The sequence below is a fragment of the Botryllus schlosseri genome, chromosome 9, assembly GCF_051294905.1.
Source record: "Botryllus schlosseri isolate E-star chromosome 9, Bs_hap1, whole genome shotgun sequence".
Taxonomy (NCBI): Eukaryota; Metazoa; Chordata; class Ascidiacea; order Stolidobranchia; family Styelidae; genus Botryllus; species Botryllus schlosseri.
The window spans coordinates 5975739-5997392 of record NC_137244.1 but is presented as its reverse complement, the minus strand read 5'-3'; the positions used below and the strand labels follow the sequence as shown (position 1 = coordinate 5997392).

The 21654-nt window shown below is 41.1% G+C and overlaps 3 protein-coding genes across 10 annotated transcripts in view; 2 read left to right on the top strand and 1 right to left on the bottom strand.

Moving 5' to 3' along the window:
- LOC145445926 (chondroitin sulfate proteoglycan 4-like) overlaps positions 1-5491 on the top strand; it is a 39109-nt gene extending 33618 nt beyond the window's left edge. Inside the window, exons 38-40 of the mRNA XM_080324082.1 lie at positions 269-387; positions 1763-1947; positions 2837-5491. Of these exons, the coding sequence (XP_080180208.1) occupies positions 269-387; positions 1763-1947; positions 2837-3661 (1129 nt within the window). The 3' untranslated portion in view covers positions 3662-5491. The remainder of the gene's footprint in view (positions 1-268; positions 388-1762; positions 1948-2836) is intronic.
- LOC145446931 (armadillo repeat-containing protein 8-like) overlaps positions 1-21654 on the bottom strand; it is a 393366-nt gene that overhangs the window by 210486 nt on the left and 161226 nt on the right. The gene's annotated exons all lie outside the window — the stretch shown is intronic.
- Positions 13844-21654, top strand: part of LOC145446927 (MAM and LDL-receptor class A domain-containing protein 2-like) — a 229516-nt gene continuing 221705 nt past the window's right edge. For both annotated transcript variants that reach the window (XM_080325301.1, XM_080325300.1), the window contains exons 1-6: positions 13844-14006; positions 15622-15792; positions 15959-16061; positions 16133-16283; positions 17129-17213; positions 17277-17426. In XM_080325301.1, the coding sequence (XP_080181427.1) occupies positions 13964-14006; positions 15622-15792; positions 15959-16061; positions 16133-16283; positions 17129-17213; positions 17277-17426 (703 nt within the window). In that variant the 5' untranslated portion in view covers positions 13844-13963. The remainder of the gene's footprint in view (positions 14007-15621; positions 15793-15958; positions 16062-16132; positions 16284-17128; positions 17214-17276; positions 17427-21654) is intronic.

Here is a 21654-nt window from a genome sequence, read left to right as displayed (position 1 = left end):
CTTTTTGAAAATAGATTCAGTAACCGCGTTACACAATCTGTCACGACAATTCTAATTATAAAAGTGATGGCAGCATGTCCTCAAACTACTTACGACTTTGCAAAATCCAGATTGTGAAAAGGTAGTGGTTGTGCCTAAAAATTGAATTGGAAGTTAAAATATAGCCGCTTGAGACAGCAGTATATGTCGCCAAAACCCTCTTCAATTCCCGGAAAGCAGCAATACTTTGTAGCTAACTCCCCGTGATCCCAATAAACTTTTGTTTCAGACTGTCCGTGCGTGATCAGTCCGTACCACCGGCTATCGTGAACTTACATTACGCCGTGAGTGGCGTACAAGCTGAAGACTACACAGAATTTTTGAAAGGATTCCTCACCCAGGTTGAAGGTAATATGACTAGAACCGCAACGATTTTGATAATGGTGATTATTGACAGTTTGCCGACAATATTGAGACGATATGGCTCTTTGAACACAAATATCAGTATCGGCCATTGGAGATAAAAAAAATCAGCAATATTCGTGACATTGCAGCATAATTGCAGGGAGAGAGTATAAATGGAAGTATGATCTTCGAACTCCAGACTAGGAATTTTGGTATATAATTTATAGTTTACGGGTGTTCGGATGCAGCCTTTCTAGTTTTTCTCATCTCCATTTTCCAAGCGTGAGAATGGCTACAAAGCAGTTCAAATAAATGATCTGAATTTTAGTAAATGCGGTTTAAGCCGGATGCGATTTCTTTTGCATTATTGGCTGAATGTAACCGCGTTATCTGTGAGAGCGCTAATTTTCGATTGTATTGGTATCTGCTCTCAATTTAACACATTGCCGTTACCGCTCGCCACCCTGAGTAAGAAAGTGTAAATCTTTTATTAGTCTGTGATTATCTATTCCCAAATCTCGCTTACAGGATGTTGTTTAGTGTACTGTACAGTGTACACACATCTCTTTGTTTACTCTGGATTGTTAATGGTGAGGTCTCTGTAATTTTATCCTGAACGGGAAGGTTTCATTGTGTTCGCAAGCAATAGTTAACGTTCCCTCGCATATAATGGTGACGTGAGGATAGCGTCACTCACTATAGCACTCCATATGCTGCTATTTCTAGCGGGTGCCTATTTTGTTTTGTGCAATGGATAAGGACAGTCCAAGTAAGTCAACGTTTTGGATGTAATAGCACAGTTAGACGTGGCACCTTCTAGGATGGGTAAAAATCTCTAAGTATCAGTGAAGAGCGAAGAATTGAATAAGTGTCGTAGCAGGTAGCTGCGAGATGTCCATTAAGGCATTTTTTTGCCGCCATTGACCTGCAAGTAATACGATGTGCATAATTTTGAGTTGCTCGATTAGCCTACATGACATCTGTGCCGGTAAAGTATTTTGCGAGAAAACACCAACTATCCGGAATACCTGCACAATGCATTCGGCTAACTGTGTGGGCTACTTGTTGTATTGTAATGCGACCAATAATGCTGATCTCTTGAAATTTCGCGAGACTGTAGAACCGGTTCACACCGGCTGAATCCGGCCACTGTGAGTCGACAATGTACACATAAGCTTGGTTAAAGAAGGGTTAAAGACAGCATATAGTGGCTATAGGCCGATCTGCGTAAGACAAGATGCCATTAGATGTGGCCAATATCAGCATACTGACCGGGTCTATGTTTTAGGAATGTCTGATATCGATGAGGCTCTATATATCGTGACTGTGCCTCTTAGCAAGCTGATGCCTGATTTTCAATTTCCATTCTGATTAACAGTGAAAACGACAGCTTCTCGAACAATCAATACTTCCACCGCTATAACGTCGACCATTGGGGTCAACATGAACGGACGGGATTCAAAAAGGATCGATGAAACGACGGCTGCGAGCAAGCTCAGTACTAAGATTGGTAAAAGCGTCACTGCAGTGACAAGGACCACCACAGACAAAGCAGATGTAGAGGTACTCCATTCTAATTATTCTAACATTCATTTAACGCAGCGTTCTGCATGGTGAATCAGCAACGTAATGAAATTCAGGTTGTTTTACCTCAGACAGTATCGGTATGTCTTTCGCTTATGACCTGTGCTGAGCGCTCAATATAAGACAAAATAAGGACATATATGCTGTAAGGGTTATGTAGCCTTATAGTTGTAGTTTTACAGTTGGTCTTTGATGGAATCCTAAAACTAGTCCGCGGACTTCCAAAGGGTCCATGAACCCCAGGTGAAGAACCCCTTGATAAAATGCCAACAAATTACATAGTGCAAATTACATAGTGCTCAAAGGATCTCACGAGTCTGTTTCAAGCAGGGTTGTAAGTAAGTCACAAGGTTCCGAGTCACAAGTCAATCTCACTTCTATAGTTTTGATTCGAGTCAAGTCGACTCATTTTTAATTCATCACCGAGTCAAGTCCGAGTCCAAGTCGACGAGCAGAGGGTCGAGTCCGAGTTATAGTTTTGACTGTTCAGTTCCGAGTTAATGTCATGTTATACACACTGTTAACAACTCTGCTCGTTGATATCGACGACTTCGCATTCATTATATACTAATTTTCAAGCACAAGCACTAATAGACGAAATCCCAATAGTGTGGTTACTTTACTATTCTTCCAAATAGCAATGAAATATCGGTCTTTGCCGTACGATTCTCGAGTCACGTGACTTGGTCTGAGTCGTGCGCAATGACTCAAATGCAAGTCGAGTCAATACACAGATTGACTGGGTCAAGTCATATTCCGAATTTTTAAGAAAATGATTAGAATCAAGTCGAATCACTAAAAAATTTCGACTAGAGTCATAATAACCCTGGTTTCAAGCGTCTCAAACCAGAAACATTCTTTTTTCCAGGTCAAAACTGCGGTAATACGTTGGTGGATACCAGTCACTATAGCCGCCGGCATTTTTATCATCATCTTAATCGTAGCCATGCTGATACTGTACAGAAAAAAGTACAGATCCCAAGAGAAACGTTATGGAAAATCACGAAACATTTCAAAAGACTGCGACGAAAACAGCACGTTAACCAACCGAGACAGTTTTCAATTCCAAAAAACCGACAATACAGAACCAAAGCACACAATTACGTCGCGGAAGCCTTTACATAGTCCTGCGTGTCCCGGCGTTACTGTGACTTTGTTACACAGTAATTCAGTGCCGGACGCTACAGAGTCTTTGCTGCCTTCCATATTCGACAGAGAAGAATACGCGCCTAGTTACGTTCCTTCCAATTATGAACCTGCTTCGTTTCGTGACGGGCAGCAATCAACCCTTTATTCGCCTTCAACAGTTTATCGTTACGATGATGTAGGGTCTATCGATTTTCCTGACAGTGACATGTACTACCCCGGTCCGCATGGGCACAGAAACGGGAACCATAGACTTTACCACGCCAAAAGCGATAAATTCATCGATCCTGACGTGTTAGCGCTGTATTCCTCCGACGAAAGCATACCTTCCATGCTGGACGAGAAATATGCGGTGTCCCGCACTGGGGCTAACTCCATGGCGGGTAGTATGCCGTCGGGACTGCACCGGTCCGCTGGTAGGACCGATGAGGTTCAGGACGGTATTTCTACAAGTAGGTCGACGGCGTCGCTGTCGAAAATGCCGTATGCCCCGGAATTGTCGTTGCCGCCTGGCGCGGGTTTGGAGTCTAACCAGTATTGGATTTAACGGGGGTTTGTGGACACTTGGGTGGGGTTAAAAAAGCGGTCTTGATATATAGCCCCAATGTGTCATGAACTACTTCTACCATAGAAAAAGGCCCAGCTGCAAAAGTTTAATCTTGGCTTAGGTCTAACTCATGAAATAATTACACTCATGCAAATGTAATACAATATTATTATTTACAGAGTTCGGTAAAGCGGTATTGCCAAAAGCGATTAGTTAAATGTGTTTATTGTTCTGTTTCAATGGGAGGATTGACATTTTGGGCACTTCGTTTGCAAATCGGCGATAATGGTTTTGTTGAAAAATTAGGTCAATACTGAGACGGATGGGGACCAGATTGTTGAGACATTGAAAAGGTCCGTCAGTTTGGTGACATTATTTCGGGTGCTTGCATTCTCTAGTCACCGTGTAATTCCGCCAAACAATCCAGATATAGCTGATTTTTCAGTGTCTTGATAATCTATTGTGCTAGAAAGATAGTTTGAGGCTTAATAGGTGCGGAAGTAAGTTTTTCTATCGATATATGGGGCCGTATATCAAGATCGCCTTTTGAAGTTCAATTTTATATATTTATTCACTCGTCCTTAGTGAAAACCGGCCGTAACAATGAGTTGATTATGTCGCGCTGTATCGTTCATGTGCACTCAGAGGTGGTCATAAAACGAAGTATTTCCTCTTTTTTGGGGCACTTAAGTGGGTTATTTTTGGACATGTTTGTAGACCAATTGCGGTTTTCTGACAGTTATTTCAGGAAAAGCTGCGACTTTTATTAAGTGAATAGCAGTTTTGGGACACTCTAGCATCACTCGTGCGAGTGAAATTGTCATCGAAATCTGGCAAAATAACCCCTGTGTCACCGAATATATTTTCAAAAGCAGCAATTTGGGAAACTGCCACCTCTCATCAACGGCTAAAGTTATGCTCCCCCTCGAACAAATCTACTTATGAAACAACTTACCTGATTAAATGTCTTGGGAATCGCTACTTCACTAGTAATTCATTAAAAATGACAACGTTACTTCTACTTGACTGCCAAAGCTAACTACTTAGTGAAGCTCTGAGTGTAATACAGTCGTGATACTTCAATGCATACGAGGGACGAAGATAAGTCAATTGATTCCTCAGCCCGCATATGTTCTCCAGAGTTGCCATTGCCAGCCTGACTTAAATTTTTGTAACCTGCTTTCTGTGTCTTCGGCTGTTTCGATAATAATTTATATTCTGACCCTTTGGTGATATGGTATTCGGTGACTTACTAGCTTCTATGAACACAAATCAACGCGGTGTTCATGACCTCGGGTATCTTTTTTACCTCAATATTGAAAATGCATTAGGAAAATGATTTCTTACGATTTTTCAAGTTTCCTTTCTTGCTATGTTGACAATTCTGTTTGATACTTCGCTCATCACGTTTAGGCTCCATGGTTTGATCTGAAATTTTTATATGTGTCCACAAATTTCACGGTATTTTGTGCAATGTTGCGTTATATGCCAAGTTTCTATTAGTACAAAGTATATTCGCTTGCAGAAAAGCCTTATGATTTCAAAGGGAAATCTTTCTGTCAATTGCATTTGATTTCTTGCACGATCTTAGTGAATATTTGTGGGGGTGATGTACTGGTACTGGTGCCGGTTCGGTAGCACAATATTAATATTATTATCTTGGTTTAATTGATATTACTATTTTCTTACTACCTGTTTCTTGCTAGTACTATTAATAAATTGAATGACTTTTCTATTGACAGATATTTGCTTTTCTACTATGTTTCACGCCGCATTTACCTAAAACGTCAACTTTTCAACCAATAAACCTTTCTCACCAACGGTAGTGAATAGATTGGTCTGACAGAACCACCGACTCTATCCTAAGGAACAGGCGAACGCAGTTCTGAATCGCAGCGTTCGTTCCCTGTCTTCGCCCTCTCGGACGCTCATCGGGATTCTAGTTGATATTCCCGAGCCTCGGTGCAGATTGGAGCTTCGGCGTCCAGTGCGGCAACGCAGCTGAACTCGGAGACGCTGGTGTGAGTCCCGGAGAGAATTCTCCGTTCTAAAGGAACGGAAACCCTGCCCAGTGCTCTGAATATCTAAGTGAAGAAATCCTACCTAGCACGGATAAACGGCGGAAGTAACTGGCGGCCGTTCATGTTAATCAGTTGGCCTACCCAAAAATAGGGTTACCATATTTTGGAAATATGAAAAGAGGACACTTCTTCATAATTTTACGACTTGCAATACCGGAGGAAAATCCTGAAAAAAGGGTCAATTTTTTGCACTTCGTGGTCGGTTGACTAAAAAAAAGCTTTCCCGCTCAGCTCCCAATATAGCCGCCGGACCGTTACTTCATTGCTGATTCACTGTATCACAGAATTTTTACCTATATTTAACCAAGTTTCTCCAAAAAGGAGGACAAAATCTCAAAAAAGAGGACATTTGGGTGTCCTCCGAGGACACTTTGAAAAGACGTATGGTAACCTACCCAAGAATAAGTTGCCCTTAGTATCAAAAAGGTTGATGAACCCTGCTGTTCTTGAGGCCAAAGTTGTTGGCGGGATGTTCGCTTGAAAGACTACTCCAAGACGGTATGTCTCTTATCTTTTGATTTTAACGTAATCTTTCGGGTGTCTTGAAATGGTGAGATTATTACGAAACTAAGCTAAACTAAAATGCACATTACACGTGCGTCCTTTACATGTAGGCCTACGTACAACCAGGGCATGGTATATGCCTATTTGTTATGGAATGGGAATTTTCCATACTCCATACCCGCCCCAATCGCTCCATACCATAGTTAACGATTTCCATACCATATAGCAACCTTGTTCCATAACAGATTTGATACCTTTTCCATACTTTCGCAACCAGCCCAACCTCGCATGTGATATTCTATTCTTGTTGTGTGGAAATCTTCCGGCGTTTATATTCTGATTATTTTGGATGGAAACAGCCCTGATCCACCAATGATATCCCCGGTTTCTTTATAACATATTTAGTCAGCGATGTAGGTTAGCCTAATCATCGGAGACGGATCGTATAACATCTACAGCAGGGGTCGCCAACTCAAAACGGGTCGCGGGCCACTTTTCACATTTCGTAGCGGCCGCGGGCCGCATGAATTCAATATCGATATAAACCAGGCAACCACGTTTCAAAACTCTACGTCAGTACAACGCCGTACTACCTAACAGAGGCAATGGGCATAGTGACCACAAAAGAAGTAATATTCTATTAAAGGAATACAAATACAACAAAAAATTATCATCATCAATTTCATTTTATTTTGAACTCTGAGCTGTGCACGATATATGAAAACGCTTTTCAGCGACTAAGGAATCGATATTAGGGCTAGCGAGATACGTTACTAGCTGAAAGACGTAAAGCTCGATCTTGTGGGGAAGCCCTACGCCAGTGTTTCTCAAACTTTTTTAGACACGCCCCTCTTTATGATATTGAAAAATTTCGCTCTCCCCGTATCGTCATATCACAAAATGCAACCAGAATGCTAGCAACCTCAAAGGATAGTTTGATGGCATGGAAAGTTATGACTGTTGATGAGAGAATTCTGCAATAAGAATTCCGGCGTAGGCCTACAGACAAAATATGAATTTCATGTAACTCACGCCGAGCGCGGAAAAATTTCCAATTCATCGCAGCTCCGTGCCCCTTTCAGATGATTTCACGCTACTAGAGGTGCACACCGCCATTTTAAGAACCACTGCACTATATGCCGTTCTCCAAGCGTCTCAGTCTTGGCAGTGTTTGGCCATTGCACGTTAAGGCAATATGCCCAGCCCATTCATATCAGCTGATTATTCTCCCTCGTTGGAATGCTGTTTCCATCGCCGAAGCCGTTTTAGCTAGTGACGAATAGTGATGTTTGGGCACAGGAAAATAGCTTGTTTTGAAACAACAACAACAACAACAATATGTTGAAACTGTTGTAAACTTCATCATTTCAAAATGGTTTTCTTAGCTTTCTTTCAAAATCTCAAATCAATTCGCGGGCCGCGTGTTGGTGACCCCTGATCTACAGTGTATATTATACACTATAGTACTATACAGTAGCCTACACACGGGATTATTTGAAAATCTCAACAGAATCTCATAACATGTAAATCTAGTGTGGTAAACGCACTGCTAGCAGTAACATCATTCACGTAATTACATAAAACAAAGGTATTGTTAAATGAGAAAATTGGTTCCCGACCTTTTTTCATTCCCCAAAAACCTGAAATTTATATTTTGATGCACTCTTTAAAATTGCTCCCTCCAGTAAAATTTGGTCAGACTTTGTTTTGTAAAGACTTGCTATTGATGAAAGTTAGAAACCCCAGAATTAAACTGTACGCAATAAAATTAATGACCGTAAATGCAATGTTGCGCCTCCACAAAATGTATACGTAAGCCGACAGAATACAGGAAAGGTTTGAAATGTTTCCAAATGTAGCGAGATAGCATCAATTTACATATAGAAATGCCAAATAATGCATGGGTCAGATCAACTTCCTGATGTGGACGAGCTTATGCGTATAGTAGATATAGATATAATAAGCCGCCATAAGCTACGCTTTTGCACGCTACTATAACTCGAAAATAAATAAATATTACATTTCATTTGTAACGAGTCCGTCCATGCTGTCGATTACCGAGTCCGCGATCTCCCGTGAATACATATTTATATAGGCCTACGTATGAAGTCTTATTATAACGAATCAGGTGATTTCAATCACACCATTTCGTGTACGAATGAATAACAACATATATACAGAAGATCGCATATCGGTCCAGTCGATTCTCGCAAATTGGAGAGAGAGAGAGAGAGTCTTTATTTTCATCCAACCAAAATACATTAAAAAACAGACGGCAATGATGGTGGTACAGATAACATGCATGTAGGCCCACAGTATTCGGTATCAGATAGAAATGATCGATACGACCGCGAAGGTCAACTAGCCTGATAACACCAGCATCAAACGGGTACACTTGACTCTACAGTCAGGCTGTAAAAAATGTTGATTTAAAAATAAAAATAAAAAGTAAACTATGGTAGCAAATGATCCACGAAGCAATGTCTGGGCGAGGTAGGACAACAGTGTTAATATAACGAAAAAAGGTGATTAAGTAGGTCTTTTTTTAATCTGTAAGGCAATTCACGGATATCTTGTGGTAATGCATTCCAGATGATATAGGTCCTGAGTAGTAGATAGATCTCTTAGTTAGGTTGCTATTGGGTGGGGCGAGTAGATATTTCCCTTTGATGAGGATCTCGTGTAATGGGACTGGACATTTTTAGCAAGTACGAAAAAGTCATCAAACACATGAGACAAACTATTGGAAAATATTTGAGTATAACTTTTGATACTTACGAAGCGATATAGTTCGTCAACTCGCAAAATTCGATGCTTACGGTTTAAGACGATAATTCGGTACGTATAGATGAGGCACAGATGAGATCAACCGTACTGATAATACGAATTGCTCAATTGCAAATGAGCTAAAAAATATTAGAGATACAATGGGCATTTCATAAAGACGTTTATTAAACGAGGTTAATAATGTGAAGAAGTATTTTACCAGTGAGTATATTCCCAACCAGAATTCCCCACCGATTGAAAACCACTGCATTAAAATATAGCCTGATTTTACATCGCTTCAATCATTTTGCGACAGCAGATCAAACGTCCATTTTTCCCACCAATATGTGGGTCGTTAGCGTCTTTATAGCCAACATCAGGATGCGCATTCTTTTATCTGAGATAACCAGATTACTTCATGTTACAATGCGTTTCGGAGGCCGGCATATTGTAGCGTCGCTCCAAGACAGGCTGAATATTTTTGAATTACAGTGATGACTATGCCAAATAGATATTGCATTATGATCATCCTGCCAAAGCGCAGAAAATTATTTCCAAGTTTAACAAACTGAAAACAATATGTAACTTCTACATTCTCAGGGTCTGTGAGTTTGAAACTATACCTTGGAAGTTTAGTGAGTGGAAGTTACGATAAGCGAAGGGCAAGTTCTAACGCGACAGCGGTCGAATATCATTCGTTTTTATGATATTTAGATTGGAATAATTATCATTAATATTATTATCCTTCATATGCGCATTGCTTTATCGACCAGCATCATTAATTTCAATTTGACGTATGAACAAGACAGTGAGCGATATTCCGAGGTATGCAATCAATTTGACCAATCGAAAGTAGGATTATTGTCATGGTTCTGGCAAAAACTGTCAAAGTTTGGAAAAATCCCATACCATACATGGAAAATTTCCATACCATACCTACTTGCACATTTCCATATTCCATACCGAAATTTCTTTCCATACTTCCATACCATAGGCCTACCATGGCCTGGACCCAACTATGAACGATGATATGGATGAATAAAGTTGTTTCTGTCTCGTATGTTTTGATGCTCTCGAAATTATGCACCGGACAATGTGGGGCTGAAAGCCAGTGTTTCTTCAAGCAAAATGTGAATAATTCATTCCAGGCCAGGTTGCCAGCCATCTAGGCCTAGGTGGGTGTCTTATTTCGAAGACTACCACAAGTCGTTTCGACACCGTCCTATCTTTCATTGTATCGCAATCTTGTGGTGTATTGCAATGATGAAAATTGTAGCAATAACTTGAATTGAATTGAAATTCCATTCTGCAACGGCTTCGAAAGGGTTCGCAGCCCAAAACATACCAGGATTCTTTCGTGAAGGAAATCATAATGAATACGAACGCGAACTTTACACTGACTTTCGCGCAATCCGAGTTAATTTCACTGTTATAAAACGTCGTGTGTGTGTTACATAAGAACTGTTGTGATTATTTATAGACGACTTTTGTAATATTACCCTCATCCACGATTCGTGCCTTAGATCTATATATACTCATATTCGAGGTCAATGATTGATTTCCATGATAACGTTGAATCATCGTCGCATACACACACAGAATTTTCGTCACAACCAGCCACCATGTGAACCCCAACAACATGAAGTAAACAGTTTGATGCCCATTGCGTATGCTTCTGCTCCGTAACGATACACGTGCAATGCACGCAGCATGTATTGTATGTGATTGTGTCTATGTTGTATTGCGCTGCAGTAGCGGATCTACGAGTCGGCCCAGGGAAGTCCCACTATTTTTAATAAGGGCCCAAGGCCAGCTCACTCACATGGGTGACATTTGATATACTTGCATACTGTATGGATAACCTTAGTCGTAGTCTGCTGGGTGAAAATTCCAGGGTGTGGGCCGAAAAAAACTCCCACAGTCACGAGACGTAACTCAGAACGCACGAGTGTAAAATTGACGTAGAAATCACTTTTTGGCCTGTTTCTGCGTTTATATATTTATCACTTTCTTGCTATCTTGCGTTTTGTCTGCTCTGTTATTTCAAAGTGCGAGTGACTTATACACGAATGTCGTAAGCAAGCAACTTCCATAACAACAAATGCGACCGCGGACCTAAATTTACTTTAGCCTTTCGTGCAGGGCTGTTTCACACATCCCAAATTTTGGTATTGGGTTCCGCCATACGAATATCTAGTCTAGGGGAAGAAGCGTATGAATCGCCGCCGCACACATAGGGGTGACAAGCACACATTCCTTTCCCATTAGCGAGATATAGCATCACCATTTGACACGGGTGGTGGTGAATATTGTCTAGGACAGTGGTTCTCAACCTTTTTCGCCTCGCGGACCGGTAAAATTTCAAAAAATGTCTGGCGGACCGGTGAACTTTCAAAATTGATACGAGGCCAAAATGGAAAGTATGCAACCGTTTTTTGCAATTATATGGCGCTATAGAGTGACATTTAGAGGATTTTGATCGTAGTTAATTATATTCCCGATGGCATCCATTTGATTTTATGGTAGTGAGTCTTCCGAGTCGATGTAAAATTGACTTGCCAGATAAACGTGCTACCGCCGATATTCGTTTACGCAGTCTTTCGCGCCGAAGGCCGTGAGATTAAGCGACCACGCCAACTCCAATAATATTCTTCTCTTTGATAATATCGAGAGAAGAAGCGTATCGGAGTCGAACCAAGCATCCTGTCGTGCTACCTTGCTCATGCCCACTGCCACCAGACGAAGGCTACTCTGCCAACTACGAATACAATGCGTGCCGCAAGAAAACATATTGCAGCAGCTATACCGGCCATCCACAAATCCGGACCGAAAAGCCCTTCTTTAGCCCACCTCCAAAGACGTTGGTCTTGGGACCCCTACAGGGCGATAAGCCAAACTTCCGCGGGATTCGCCCCCAGACCCTACAGTTGGGTGGATATTTCACCTGTACTTGTGATCACATGTATTCTACTCAGCGTAAGCAGATAGTTTACGTAACTGATCGCGCCAATGGCTAAAATTTTCGATCATTCACAACCGGAGCGGTTTTTCGCGGCCGAATTTTTTGGTCCACATTTCGGAGTCCCATGTTAACCTAAACTTCATTATGGGTTGGTGCGTCGTGACGCGGTAATGGCTGACGCCGAAATGCCTATAAATCAGGTCGCCTATTAAGCAAGACATTTAGGCACACTAATTCGTGCAAAGCGCGAAAAGAAATTGAAAAATTCTGGAAAAAGTTTCAAATAAATATGCTGATTTATGTTCATTGGCGAAATAATTTTAGACTTTTTTCAAGCTCGGCCCCTCTCCAATTAAGCGGTTTACGATCCCCCAGTTATACGTTCCTGCACAAAATGAATGAATCGAAAACCAATGATCAAACTGCGCTGTTTAGCGATGAGTGAGCTCGTATCTGTTCTGTATTTGTCGCTCGCATGTCGTCAAATGAAGCATCTTGAACTTTAAGTCAAATCGAACATGTTTCCAGCCCTAATGTTACCTCACGAAGTTATGAATCAGTTTAAAATTTGATGTTTTATTTATTTTATCAATGGACCAGCGTTAAACATTGCATCTTGAAATTAAAGAATGAAATTGTAATATACCTGGCGGACCGGCAGGAATGTCGTCGCGGACCGGCGGTTGAGAACCACTGGTCTAGGACACCATAGTGGGGTATTTTCAGTTCCATACTATGCCAGCATACCATGCCACACCATAACATGCTATGCCTTGAATATCCTACTGAAAACGAATACGCAGATAGTTTATAGTAGTTAATTACATGCGCAAAATGCACAAGCACATTAACGATTGATCGACTTCCAATGACTTACGGTGGTTTCTGGTTAACGTGGTTGTTTGTAATCAATTGAATCACCCTGATGGCCACAATTTGCCCATTACCCATTGCTTTTCTGGGGAGGAACAACCTTCTCTTCAGAAAATCAAGATTGTTGGGTAGGCAAATCGCGCGAAACACGAAAAAAATTCAAGTAGAAAAGATTTGCCATAAAGTACTATATTTTATGTTGATTTGCGGGATTGGGTTCGCTCAACTGTGAGTTTGAGGTGAGGCAGCTACTGTTGTGCCAGGGTGACTTGCAGCCAAATACCCTGATTTGGGCTGCATCGAGCATTTTGTTTCAATGATTGCCATAATCCTGTCTTGAATTGAAATGGTGAGGACCAAAAGAGTTCGACCGCTGTCATGCTCGTATCATTTTCAGTTATATTCCCAGAATTATAGATATGAGCTAACGGACTCGTGCGTCGTATTTCGGACACCCCAGATCTACACATTGTCAGCAGGTACTGTATGAGATAGGCATAATATAACGTAGCGGTACGTTACCCCAGACCCAGAATGAGTTGATTTGTTAAGCTATCCCCGAACTCTTCCGGAGCGACCCGATGAATATAAGCCAAATAAAAGAATGTTCCGATGCAAGGCAATCACTGATCAAACAACACACGCGAGACGATATTACGGGCATGGGTACATCGATTGAACCTGCGTTGCACTATTTGATGAATGTATTTATTAATTAACGCCACACATCTCCTGGTACAGCTCTCCCTCAATATTAGCTTATTATATGGCAATAGACCCATATTATATCGGTGAGAGGTGCTGTCAATTGGAAACATAATCTGTACTATTGTCAGCGATAGCTGAAACTATGGAATGATTCTGATCATCGTGTGTTCGCTCATGAAAATTTACATTCTGCTGGATTATCGCATATCGAGAGAACAGGGCCAGTTTCGGAAATTAGTAATAAGAATTCGCTGAGACTATGAGGAATACCTGCATTTAAACCTGCTTGTTATACTTCCTTGCGACAGTGCTCCGACATAATATATATTGCATAAATAAGTATAAAGTTTTATAAGATGCAACGTGGATTATTCAGTCGATAACGAGATATCCATACGAATAACAACCATGCTGTACTATGTACTAGCAACGTCGTTGTTGCTAGCGTCAGGTAAGATTCAACGTATAAAACACTGTATATATGAACCATAATATAATAGTAGTATTGATCGCAAAATTAATGTTGCTGGGCGTGGGGATTTGTTAATTTGTACAGAATTAATTGCGTCAGCGAATAGTACCGCATCAGTGTCATATCGGCAAGTTTCGAGGAGGTTAGAAATCGCCAAGTTTATGTATCAGTTCCATTGCGGTCAGTGCCCTGCAAATCCAACGATTTCGTCACCTCAGAATCTGAAGTCTGCAAGTAGGACCACAACACACTCGCGACCTCGTCTCCCAACTTCCATATGTTCATCACAAATTACGAGGCAACAAATCGATATTTCAAGTATATAATAGACCTCAGCTGTGTAACAGTATGTCCTCGTCCGTTGTCCACATTCAAGTCGAAGTACATGCAGTTTTTACAAATTAAATACTAGACAGGGCTCGAGATTCCCGGGCTACGATCTGACTATCAAGTTCGCATAGCGACACATGTCCTTCACTTCATATTCGTCGCTTGTCCTTTTCATGTTATCTTGTGCAATCGTGCATGCCTCTTATATACATATTCTTGACCAAAATGTACGCTTAATTTAATAGACTGCTCGAAATCGTTTCGACACCTTCTAATCTTTTGATTTTATCGCAATTGTGGGCGTTTTGAATTGATAAACGAACGAACCAACCCTGGTGAATAATTTCAGTCACGGGCTATATCTACCGAGGCTTTTGCTAAATTGTATCACCACTTCAGGTATTTTGATATTCAACAGAGTGAGTGGGAAGGTTGATCTGCAAGAAATTATAAGATAACATTCTGTGATAATTGTAATAGTTTAATAGAAATTTTGCGACCTGCCGACTTGGCCATCGCAGAAAGGGTTAGGCTTGTGATCAGTCAGTCAGAAACTGCGATAGATCTAAACCAGCGGTACTTCAAACCGGGGTAAAAACAAGCCCCAGGGGCTCGATGAGCCAATCTCGGTGGTTCTCCGGGTCAAGACACACACCCGATGCATGTGATTCGTCTTGACGAGTCGTGGCGATAATTGGCTGCACGGAATTAGTCATGATTAATAATCGAATTTTAACTGTTGTTGTGATACCAGTACGTTATGTGTATAGTGCAGTTTGGATTGGAAATCGAATCCTTTTGATATGTCGATTATATCTTTAATATTCATTATCCCATTAGCAATTGATGTTACGCTGTTGCGTTCCGACTGAACAATACGATGTCATTTGGCAAGGCGAAGCCTCGCATTGCTGAATTGGTCTCTGAAAGAAAACGGAGGAAGTCATAATGATATGCAGTAAATATTCATCGTAATCTTGTCGTTTTGTTGCGTTAGCACTGTTGTTGATGCCTAGTTTATTGTGAACACCAGTAATCTATGGTAATGTATTAGACGTAGGCCTATAGTTATATGTGTATAGTGTGGTAGGTTTCTGCTTTTGTGACTCGATCTGTCATAATCTGAAGTTCGCCGAAGCCTTGCAGATTACAAGGGTACGACTGGTTTACTAAAAGCCTCAGAACCACTGATATGAATAGTGCATGTCACTAATGTTAGTATGCTGACGTTATACTATACTTCAACTTCATGATGTATCTTCAGGCGTGCGATCACAACAGACACAGCTTGACTGCGATTTCGAGTCGGATTTCTGCACGTATTCACCCACTACATCGACCGACCCGGTATACTTCCAGTGGACATACACGACAGGAAAAGGATCTGGGTCGGCTGCCGGTACCGGCCCATCAGGAGATCATACTACTGGCCTTGGTAAGACAGATTAAGTAGCCATAATAGATTGCCAGGCCTATTTAGACACTATCAGCTGTCTGAATGCGCGTAGTGCGATCTCTGCATATCTGCAATTGCCGTCATGAATTCGGTAACAGATGTTGTACAATGTACAACTGTATATACATTGTATTCTCTGTTCTAGGCGGATATGCATTGATGGAATCTCTCACACAAAGTGCCAACCAAAAAGCATGGCTGGTAAGCCCCGCGACGACCTTGACGTCGGACAGCTGCTTAGAATTCTGGTGAGATACGAAGGCCGTATTTTGAACGCCATGAATACAAATAATGCCGCATTTGTATCTGTTTGCACTAGGTACCATATGCACGGCAGCGGGTTGGGGTCATTGAACGTTTACATTAACGAAGGGTCGGTGCTGACGAACCCAAAGTGGTCCAGGACTGGTGCACAAGGAGACAGATGGTTACGAGGCTATATGGACATCACAACGAGAGTGAAATTCCAGGTGAATTTCAGAAATTCTTAAGCGAAAATATTTGATCAATTCAAGATCGAACGTTGTTACATCGGGCACTATAGGCCGGGGTGGACGCTACAGTTAACGAGCCGTAACTGGTCGTTTCGGTATCCTCCCGCCTGTTTATTATGTTGCATAGTGTCTTGGGTATCGCATTGCGCTTCGTGTGTCTTACGCAGATGAAAATATAATGCAAAGATTATTACGTTTACGAATATTTGTCGCTGAATATGGGCTAGGCTACAGTTTTCTGACTATTGCAGTTAACTTCAATTTGCATTATTAGACTGTTTCCATTATTATTTTTTCACGCAAACTATGATCTATATTCTGTAGCATACTCTCCATTATTCGTATGAGAAATAATTAAGCTACAGCCGAACAATGACCACTGGCCGGTAATCCAACGGGCGCGCTTGTTCTAGCTCAGATCAGATTACGTTGTTCTATCGACCTCTTGAACACCAGCGAGAAGACGTGCAGTCGTGCATTTAGTTATGTAACTAAATCTGACATTGGTGCTTGGACTCTATCATAATGTCTGGCTATCTTCATATATCAAATCAAAGGAATGATGGCAAATGATGAGCGAATGGGCTAAAGTCGTCAATGTGTACTTCATTCGCAATAACAAACCATGTCAACAATTGGTAGTATCCACGCATGAATTAACCAGTTGTTTTCGCTGTGATGGTTATCGCAATTAAAACCAATACAAACTTATGAAAGTGTTTCAGTTACATTTCCCCGAATGATTCGACTTTCAACGACGCCACTTTTGTCAATTCATTCTACGGTTTTCACTTACATGATGCGCGCATTATTGCTTTCAGATAATATTCGAAGGTGTCATCGGCCAGCCCATAAACTCGGATATTGGTTTGGATGACATCAGAATGACCACAGGCCCATGTACCAGTAAGTTACACGAACTTATCATTGCTCTTTGAGATCTATTGCTATCTTCCCCTTTTTCAACAGGAGAAACAACGATATGTGATTTCGAGAATAGCGTCGATGTATGCTTCACGCAACTTACGACCGACGATTTCGATTGGAACAGACAGAATGGTCCTACGAGCTCTGTAGATACCGGACCTTCCATTGATCACACTCTTGGTACCGGCGCAGGTCAGTTAACGATACGGTTACCATATTTTGGGGTCAGAAAAAGAGGACACCTTTTACAAATCACAAAAGTTTGATTACCGGACTAAAAACGGGTGATTTGAAAGATTTTACGAGAAATACCCTTGTGTCATTTTTCAAACTCCCGAAAGATACGCTTTATAATAATAACAGATAATTCAAGATTTCACGTCATTTATGGCGTTTTTTAGTTGTGCCTGTCCGGTGACCTGGTTGTCAAAGCTATAAAGGATTACGAATTGCCAAAAGAAGGAAATGTAGGCGTCCTTGGAGGACATTTTCGATTTCCTGAAAATGTAGGACGTATGGTAACCCCCAAGGTTTCATTTAAAACAAAAATCAATTTAAAAGAAACATGCTTAAAACAAGGCCGTAATTTAAAATATGTTTTTTAAAGCCATGGCGTCACGGATATTCAATTGTGACGTCATCGTGGATTGACGTGATTGACAATTGAAAAAATAGGCTAAATATAGCTCCTTTGACGAACCGACTATTTTGAGGGTTCCAGCCATCCCATATCGCTATACGTCGGCTAGATCGGGTGGTAATTGTGCGTAGGCCCATGCAATTCGCTCTAAAATACTCCAGAAGCCAGATACTACTCATCAAAACCTCGCTATTACATCACTTTCAAGAGTTAAAACTCAGTGGAAGATTACCTATTACGTGACATTACTTGTTTCGTAGCTTATTTATATATTTAGGCAGGTCGGTATGGCAACCACTGGCATTATGTTGCCCCCTTGATGTATAGTTGGTTACATACTGTGTCATCTTGGGTATCTTTATCCATCTCAAATTAAATGTTGCGAGTATAAAGTAGTCGTAGCCTACGTTTCAAAGCTGTAACACAAATGGATTCTTGGGCGATTGGACATTTCTATTTCTATGGCACAGTAATCATTATATTCAAGTTGTTATTGATCTGTTCAAATAGTCGAGGCTAAATATGATGCTTATTTAATCTGACTTGTTAATGACATGATCGATAGCCTAGTTTTCAGGAGTATACCCGAGACCCGGATTAGGCTCCAATGCTCTGATATCAGATCAATCTTTGTAAAATTCTAAGATTCGACCTATAATTGCGGCACGTCAAATGTCCGCTATAGCTGCAAAATTACAAGGTGACAGCTTTTACGATGTCCTGATGCATTTGTACTCTCGCGTGATGTCTACAACTAATTATTTTTGACACTATGCCAAGTGCAGCAACAATTTTAAACAAATATCTAAAAATCTTATTTTTTCGTGCCAGGCATGAATTCACAATAGTAAATCAGATTTTTACGATGCGTGTGGAATGTCAGTCTGCAAGGTCCCGTCCAATAAGGCCTACTTGTAAATTAATTGAATTCCCCTATTATTGGGGCTGCGGCCCGCGGAGCCATCAAAATGTAAGAAATTGGCCCGCGAGAACATTTGAGTTTGAGACCTCTGATTTACACAATATGGCATAATTTTACAACTTTAAAAAACACATTTTTTAAAAGGCCTTTGTTCAAATACACCGTTTGTTTTAAATGCAACCCTAGTAAGGTAGTAACCCTAACCTTAACGACCAATCATTCGTTTATATATGGTCAAAGTACTTGCGATCACTACTCAAGCACAATTCGAAGTAGAGGTGATCGGTGACTAATGATTAGTGACTACATCAGCGTTGCCAATCAGTGAGTCCGTGATAGCGCGTAAATGCCAACTATTTACCATTTACCAATACGCGCGCTAATAATTGAATACGAAGCTTCGTCGGCGACGACGAACTAGTGCTTAAAACGCCACAATAAATTGTAATCCGTAATTAGTAGGGCAAGTTTTTGCAACTTTTGCAACTTTTGTTGGCAGCTTCATAAATACTCGAAAATAATGTAGAATTCTGTTTTAAGCTGTTTGAAGGAATCTTATAGTGCAACTTTTTACAACTTTTGTTCAGCTTTTTTCAGCTCAAACGTCGTGATGTCAGACTTGAGACCCCATTGTGCTGTACGCAAGTTGAGGAATTACTGATTAGATGCGCGATTTCCCGTTTGATATCATCTGTGGGCTACTAATTCGTGTCTGCTTTGTACACTCGTATTCCCTCGGTGTCACTTGTCAGTGTTTGATTTATTATTTATACTGCGCATTGTGCAGTGCACGGCGTTGAATTACGTTGCCAAATATTGATGCAACACGAGATTCTCGGTGGCGCAAATTCTGAATTTATTCGATTAGTTTGAACGGTTAAAGTTCATTGCTGGACGGACTCTATCGAGCCAACCATATCGCGGATCGACTTTCAAACCTTTGCGATATGTATTTCTATTGATAAGGTCGCGGCATGCGCCCATATTGCTCTTACTGCAATAACACGTGGACAATTAAAAGCGCACCATTTTACGATCAAATTCGACTGACTGATCGGGGCTTACGTAGGCCCAGGGTTGATATTAAACAGCGCTTTGTCGGCATTAAAACCCCAGAAGCGTAGCCAGAGAGTTTCTCATTTATAACTAGAAATATCGTCCATTTGAAATGCCAATTCACTAATACGTATTATCGATGCTGCGTACTGCAAATTAGCGAGAACCAGTTGTATGCGAAATGGATCATCGATATCTCATGTGCACTCTCGGCGGTGGTTCGATTTAGCGCGTCCGCACGCAGGCCTGCTACCGTCCGCAGAAACACTTTCGCCAAACAGTAACAATCTCTGAGTGCAATATTGTTTGTGTTTATGTATCTTTTCGATGAAATCTTATGCTCGCGTCTGAACAAATTGTTCGTTGCCATTGCCGAATCTGGGTATTTAGATAAGACACCCTGTAATTGTAATTATTTCAGGTTTGCGGCATGTCTGCAATTTCGTTATCAGCGCAACCTTGCCGGCCGATTGTGCAGTCCGATAAAATTGATCACTACTATGTATTTCGCACGGCGTACTGATGCTCATTTCAGGAAACTAACGATCCTTATTAGATGTACAAATTCGACCACACGTTAAAAACGTAGGTTTCATCGCGCACTGTGAGAAACACCATCTCCTATCGCGATTTGACGACCGAATATACGTTCACCTTCTACAAATTAAAGTGCATTATTTGCATCGATGAGGGCCTCAAGCCGCGTTTAAAATATTTTGTGAACCATTTTTGTGATAAATATTCTCGGAGCGCAATGTTGAACAGTGTTTTATTGTGTGTGCCTGCTAGTTGGAATTTATTGCAGTGCCCATAATATTAATCCGATTATTCCATTGTGTTGGCGGTAAGGGATAACTACTGATTGGCCGCGCGCGTTTGTGATCATAATTCTGGTCTGTCTTTCGTGTTCCAGAATTGCCGCGCCGCGTTACTGCTCTGTCCAGCGACGAATGCCAAGCCCGCGGCAATCAATGACCTAATTTCGTAATCATCTCAGCGGGAGATCGCGTCACGTCACATTGTGCGATGCGATATGCGTGCACGGACGAATCTCTCTAATTGGTCGCGGCTCCGCGTGACACTGATAATACGACTTGTTGAATTGCAACTGAATATTAGCGTCGGAATGGTCATTTCAAAAGGACGGGGTTTTGCGTTTCAAAAAGAGGGAGTTTCGACACCCCCTGGCTTCGCCCTAATTCCACTTTTTTGAGGTACTCAAGTATGTTTTTTCTAATTGCACTACTCAAGGTGTTGTGGTTTTAGAATACTTCCAGTGCTGTTTGAACAGTTTTTTAAGCAAAACTTATTAAATCTTGCAATTTCGATTTTGCACAGTAAACATTTGTTTTGGCATATGTTTGCATCGCTTTAACGTGTGAAATCTTCTCAGGAACGACGTGAAATAGCCATCCCAGTAAATGCTGACTATATTTTCGAAGATTCTACCCGTTGTTAGCGTTGTGCATTAGTCGCTAAGATTAGGGTTACCATATTTTGGAAACCGGAAAAGAGGACACTTTTTGAAAATCCTTAAAGTGTGTTTGCCGGAATGAAACTGTGAACAGCTGATTTTAATTACTGGAAATCTCAATGTGTTGATAAAAAAAAGGTCATTACTTACTTAGAATCAGCTCCCTAATTCCCTGCGTTATTACACTCATTATTATAATTCCAGTCCTGAATGACCTATTTCGCGTCATTTATACAGATTTTCAGTTGACCCTATCTATTAGCAGTTAAAGCTGTAAAGGAGGACGAATTGCCAAAATGGAGGACATTTAGGCGTCCTCCGAGGACAC